Source organism: Corvus kubaryi, unplaced genomic scaffold (assembly GCF_017639235.1).
Source record: "Corvus kubaryi isolate FWS band 111438036 unplaced genomic scaffold, C.kubaryi_AGA036_p1.0 37034, whole genome shotgun sequence".
Classification (NCBI taxonomy): Eukaryota; Metazoa; Chordata; class Aves; order Passeriformes; family Corvidae; genus Corvus; species Corvus kubaryi.
In genome coordinates, this window is record NW_024581014.1 from 8,049 (window position 1) to 13,771 (window position 5,723).

Below are 5,723 nucleotides of genomic sequence, written 5' to 3' on the forward strand. Positions count from 1 at the left end.
CAGTGGATGGTTGGATGATGGGTGATGGTTGGATGATGGCCAGTGGATGGATGATGATGGCCAATGGATAGATAATGGACAGTGATGGACAACCCCAGCCATGAAGAGGTTCAGGGTCAAGGTCAGGCTGCATTGAGGGATAGGTGGATGTGGGTGTTGGCAGGAGAACGAGCGCTGTGGTTGGCTGAATGCCCGGCCTGGGCTGCTCCCCCCATGCCATGACCCTCATCCTCCTCCTTCTCTTCCTCCTTCTCTTCCTCCCTCCAGGTCCAAGCGGACGCCAACAGGTGACCCCAAGGAGAAGATCGCACTCCAGCCCCAGGACGGGCCCCCCCTGAAGGAGGCCTGAGGGACCCCGGGGGTGGGCACAGCGCCCCAGCCCCGGCCACCAGCATCCACCACCACCCTGGGGGTCCCCGCAACTTGAGGGGGGACAGGGGAGAGCTCGGTTGTGACCAGTGACCTCCTGTTGAGGCGGGGACGTCCGGGCAGGAATAAAGCAGCTCTGGTGGGGACACGTCTCGGGGTCTTCTCTGAGCCCCCTGGGTCACCCCCAACAGCCACCCCAAGGTCACCTCCAATGGGACAATGTCCAAGAATTGTGTCCCCGAGGTCACTTCCAATAAGGCGACAAACAAGAACCCCTTTTTTGGAGGTCACCTCCACAGGAGGGGACCCCACAACCTTGTCCCCACCAATGAGGTGGCACCCAAGACGCCCATTCTTAACGACGCCTCATAACCTCCTCCAAGAGGAGCGAGAACCGTGTCCCTGAAGTCACCTCAGATAAGGTGGCACCAAGAACACCACGTCGGATGTCACCTCCAACAGGACCATCCTCAATAACCCCAAACCAACTCTCGTCCTGGTAGAGGCGTCCCCCAGATCTCAGAGAAGGTGGGGAAGCACCAGGAGCTCCCGAATCCCACCCTGCCCCCTCCCGACGCCGCCGTGGTGCCCCTTCCCCGATTTCCGTCCCCCGAAGCCACCCCGGCCCTTGCTCCCGTTGCCGATGTGTCCCTTGGCCCCATCAACCTCCCCGTCAAAAATTAACCCCCAGTGGGGAATGCACTGACCCAGGCAGGGCCACCTCCGTCAGCACCTTTCGGTCGCCTTTTGACCACTGAAATCGCTAAAATTTAACCCAAAGGTGCCGCCGAAGGCCAGACATTGGCCCAGGCCAGGAGACTTCCCCTCTAGGCGATGCCCACCTTGATGCCCACCCAACCTCCTGCACGGCCCCTTTCCAAAACCTGCCTTTTCCCCTCAAAAAAGCAATGCTGAAAACCAATAATTTTTTTTAAATTAGGTTTTCCTTGTCTTCCTGCCCCAAATTGCTCCAGTTTTGCCCCACTTTGAGGGACTTCTGCCCCTAAAGCACCTTTTTTTTTCCCCTGGACACCTTTGTGCTGCACTTTTGCCTTTTTCCTGCTGGAAAACCACCAGAAAACCCCCCTGGAGATGTCAAACATTAACCCAAGCCACCCCTGGGCCGTGTTATATAGGAGACCACCCCCTGGGGCTGGAGGAGGGAGGACACCGCGTGGGACAGGGAGGCATTTTTGGGGTGAAACCCCTGAAATCCGGGGCTCTGCATGGCTGCGGGGCGTTCCCGGGCCCTGGCAGTGGCAGGATGGCTTTCGCCAGCCTCCTGGAGCACGTGGGGGGCATGGGGCGCTTCCAGGTGGTCTCGGTGCTGCTCCTGTCCCTGCCCGTGTTCATGATGGCCAGCCACAACCTCCTGCAGAACTTCACCGCCGCCGCCAGCGACCACTGGTGCCGCCTGCGCCCGGAGGCCAACGCCACCGGCCTCGACCCGGAGGCCCTGCTGAGGGTCTGGGTCCCCCGTGGGGAGCGGTGCCAGCGCTTCGTGACACCCCAGTGGTGGCTTTTGGAGGCCAACGGTTCGGCACCCAACAGCTCTGGGCCGGAGACGGAGCCGTGTGGCGATGGTTGGACCTACGACCGCAGCGTCTTCGTCAGCACCATCATCACTGAGGTGGGGCGGTGGTGGGGGGCTTTGGGGGGGGCTGGTGGGGTTTTCACCCAATCCCATCGGCGGGTCCCACCTGGAGGCACCGATGAAGGGTCTGCTGCCAGCACAACGTTGACCTCTCCCAACTGGAGCATCTTCCCTGCTCAGCCTTTGCAGAGACGCTCAACGCCGGGAAGCCCCAGGAGGGGAAGAGAGGGATGGGGAGTTGGTGGCCATCAACAAGGGGGTCACAAGGGGGTCTCAAGGGGGTCTCAAGACACTTGGATGGACCTTCCGACCATGGCGATGCTGGGAAGGGTGGCCAAGCGTTCAGTGTCACCTTTCCATTGGCCGTTTATTGACCTTACCGGCCACCACGGGCGGTGTTGGGGTTCAGGAGGCCAGAGGGGACCCCCCTCACCCCAGTCTCTGTCCCACCCCGTGTCCTCGTCCCTGGGCAGTGGGACCTGGTGTGCAGCTCCCGGGGGCTCAAGCAGTTGGCGCAGTCGCTCTACATGGCCGGAGTCCTGGCGGGCGGCATCGTCTTCGGGGGGCTCTCGGACAGGTGAGGGGGGGCTCCTGCAGCGAGGTGGGGTGGGGTGGCACTGGGGGGGTCGTCTCACCCTCTCTGCCTCCTCTTCCCTCCCTCCTCTTCCTCTTCCTCTTTCTCCTCCTCACCTTCTTCCTCACCCTTTTCCTCCTCTTCACCCCCTCTTCCTTCCCCTGCCCCTTCTTCATCCTTCTTGTCTCCTCCTCCTCCTCTCTGTTTTCTCCTCTCCTTTTACTCTTCCTCCTCCTCTTCCTTCTCCTCTTCCTCCTCCTCGCCCCCATTTCTTCCTCCTCACCCCCTGCTGCTCCTCCTCCTCCCACCCAGGTTCGGCCGCCGCTCGGTGCTCATCTGGTGCCACCTGCAGATGGCCACCATGGGCACCTGCTCGTCCTTCGCGCCCACCTTCACTGTGTACTGCCTGTTCCGCTTCCTGACGGGCATGGCCTTCTCGGGCATCGTCCTCAACAGCGTCTCCCTGTGTACGTGACCCCTGGGCCCGGTGCCTGCCCTGGTGGGCTCCACGTCCCCCCTGAACCTGTGGGAACCATCCCAGTGGTGTCCGTGTCCCCTGGGCACTGTCCTGGTGGTCTCTGTGTCTCCCCCCCCAGTACCTGCCCTGGGCTCCATGTCCCCCAGGCTCCATCCTGGTGGTCTCCCCGTTCCCCTGGGCTACCTGTCGGCACCATCCTGGTGGTCTCCATGTCCTCTGGGCACCATCCTGGTGGTCTCCCTGTCCCTGGGGTACTCATGGGCACTCCCGGGTGGTCTCCACATGCCGTGTCCTGCAGCGCTGGAGTGGATGCCGACGCAGGTGCGGGCGCTGGTGGGCACCTTCATGGGCTACTGCTACACTGTCGGGCAGTTCCTCCTGGCCGGCATCGCCTTCGCCGTCCCCGACTGGCGCCAGCTGCAGCTCGCAGTGTCCCTGCCCTTCTTCGTCTTCTTCCTCTACTCTTGGTGAGGAGGAGGAGGAAGGGGGAGGGATGGAGGGATGGATGGAGGGATGGAGGAATGGATGGAGGGATGGATGGAGGGATGGATGGATGGATGGAGGGAGGGAGGGAGGGAGGGAGGGAGGGATGGATGGATGGATGGAGGGATGGATGGAGGGATGGTTGGATGGATGGAGGGATGGTTGGATGGTTGGATGGAGGGAGGGATGGATGGAGGGATGGATGAAGGGATAGTTGGATGGTTGGATGGAGGGAGGGATGGATGGATGGTTGGATGGATGGTGGGACGTTGGGATGGAAGCAGAGATGGGCAGGTGGCGGTAGGGATGGTGGGATGGATGGACAGTTGGAGTTATGGGTTGATGGAAGGACGGTGGGACGGACGGAATGATGGAGGGTGGAAGGAAAGGTGGACAAAGAGAAGGTCCCGGAATGGTTGGAAGGAGCAGTGGCCAGAGGGATGGGGGGACACTGCCGGTTGGGTGGAGGTGGGACAATGACGATCCCTGGGCTCCTGCCCCGACCCCTCCTGCGCAGGTGGCTGACGGAGTCGGCGCGGTGGCTCGTCATGGTGGGGAAGTCCCACCAGGCCCTGCGGGAGCTCCAGAAGGTGGCCAGGATCAACGGGAAGAAGGAGGAAGGGGACAAGCTCGACATAGAAGTAAAAGGCTCCATCTGGGTCCCCCAGTGTGTCCCTGGGGGGTTTTATAGGGGTCCCTTAAACGTCCACCCCATGGACAACTGTCCATCCCTGGCCATTTTATCCATCATCCCCTTAAGAATCCTGTCCCTCCATCCATTTGTCTTCATCATCTCAGTCACCTCCATCATCTCCATCTCCATCAATCCCATACATCCCTTCCACCCATCCACGAATCCACCACCTCCATCCCACCATCCACCCATGATCCTCCTCCCCCTCTTCCACCCATCCTGCCCAGACCTTCCCCGGGCCAAGAGGGACCCAGTGCCCCACCCCCATCCCAGAGCCCCCCCTGTCCCTCCAGACCCTGAAGTCCCACATGGAGAAGGAGATGACATCATCGAGGACCCGCCACACCGTGGTTGACCTGGTCCGGACGCCGGTCGTGCGCCGCATCTCCTTCTGCCTCTGCTTCGTGTGGTACGGCCGGCGGTGGAGGACACCAGTGGGTGGTCGTCCATCCATCCCAAGTCCTTGACCCCCCCACGCCACCCCACCCCTCCCCACAGGTGATGTTTTCACCCCCTCTCCCCCCTCGCGGCCCAGGTTCTCCACCAGCTTCGCCTACTATGGGCTGGCCATGGACCTGCAGAACTTTGACTTTGACATCTACGTGATCCAGCTGATCTTCGGCGCCGTGGACATCCCGGCCAAGCTGGTGTCCATCCTCACCATCACCTACGTGGGGCGCCGCTTCACTCAGGCTGTCGCCCTCATCCTGGCCGGCTTGGCCATCCTGGCCAACATCTTGGTGCCACGAGGTGAGGCCGGGGGTGGTGGCAGTGGTGTCCCCTCATCTCCAACCTCCCTGGGAGGGCCCAGATGAGCTCAAGCCATCAATGGGGCTCGCAGGTTGGGTCATGTTGGCTTTTTGTGGGGGATTTGCCCCAAATCCTGGTGTTTGGGGTCTTTTCTTCTCAAGTGAACTCAGCCCAAGTGTCCCGTTGTCCCCACAGACCTTCGGACACTCCGGACAGCCCTGGCCGTCTTCGGGAAGGGTTGTTTGGCCGCGTCCTTCAACTGCGTCTTCCTCTACACGGGCGAGCTCTACCCCACCGTGATCCGGTAAGGAGGGGGCAGGGCCGGGGTGGCCGTGACAGGGTGGTCCCTCAGGTGCCCTCAGGTGCCCTCCGGTGCCCTCAGGATCTCTGGGTGTCCCACAGGCAGACGGGCATGGGCTTGGCCAACACCATGGCGCGGCTGGGCAGCATCATGGCCCCCCTGGTGAAGATGGCGGGCGAGCTCTTCCCGGCGCTGCCGTTCATCATCTACGGCGCCGCGCCCGTGGTGTCGGGGCTGGTGGCCACCTTCCTGCCCGAGACACGGAACATGGCCCTGCCCGAGACCGTGGAGGAGGTGGAGGGAAGGTGGGGTTGGAGGGGATATGGGGTGAGGGGTGAGGGGATGGATGGATGGTGGGAAGGGATGGAGGCAGAGAAGGGTTGGTTGTACGTGGGGGTGGAGAGATGGATGGAGGGATGGGATGGGATGAAGGATGGAGGGATGGGATGGGGTGGGATGGGATGAAGGATGGAGGGATGG

At 62.0% G+C, this 5,723-nt stretch overlaps 2 protein-coding genes across 3 annotated transcripts in view; both read left to right on the forward strand.

The window, feature by feature from the left end:
* Positions 1-515, forward strand: part of LOC121660986 (solute carrier family 22 member 6-A-like) — a 5,419-nt gene extending 4,904 nt beyond the window's left edge. For both annotated transcript variants that reach the window (XM_042020625.1, XM_042020624.1), the window contains one exon: positions 268-515. In XM_042020625.1, coding sequence (XP_041876559.1) covers positions 268-349 — 82 coding nt within the window. In that variant the 3' untranslated portion in view covers positions 350-515. The remainder of the gene's footprint in view (positions 1-267) is intronic.
* An 898-nt stretch (positions 516-1,413) lies between these two features.
* SLC22A6 (solute carrier family 22 member 6) overlaps positions 1,414-5,723 on the forward strand; it is a 4,771-nt gene continuing 461 nt past the window's right edge. The window contains exons 1-9 of the mRNA XM_042020626.1: positions 1,414-1,999; positions 2,437-2,540; positions 2,850-3,004; positions 3,314-3,482; positions 4,016-4,139; positions 4,486-4,601; positions 4,728-4,942; positions 5,138-5,246; positions 5,345-5,548. Coding sequence (XP_041876560.1) covers positions 1,634-1,999; positions 2,437-2,540; positions 2,850-3,004; positions 3,314-3,482; positions 4,016-4,139; positions 4,486-4,601; positions 4,728-4,942; positions 5,138-5,246; positions 5,345-5,548 — 1,562 coding nt within the window. The 5' untranslated portion in view covers positions 1,414-1,633. The remainder of the gene's footprint in view (positions 2,000-2,436; positions 2,541-2,849; positions 3,005-3,313; positions 3,483-4,015; positions 4,140-4,485; positions 4,602-4,727; positions 4,943-5,137; positions 5,247-5,344; positions 5,549-5,723) is intronic.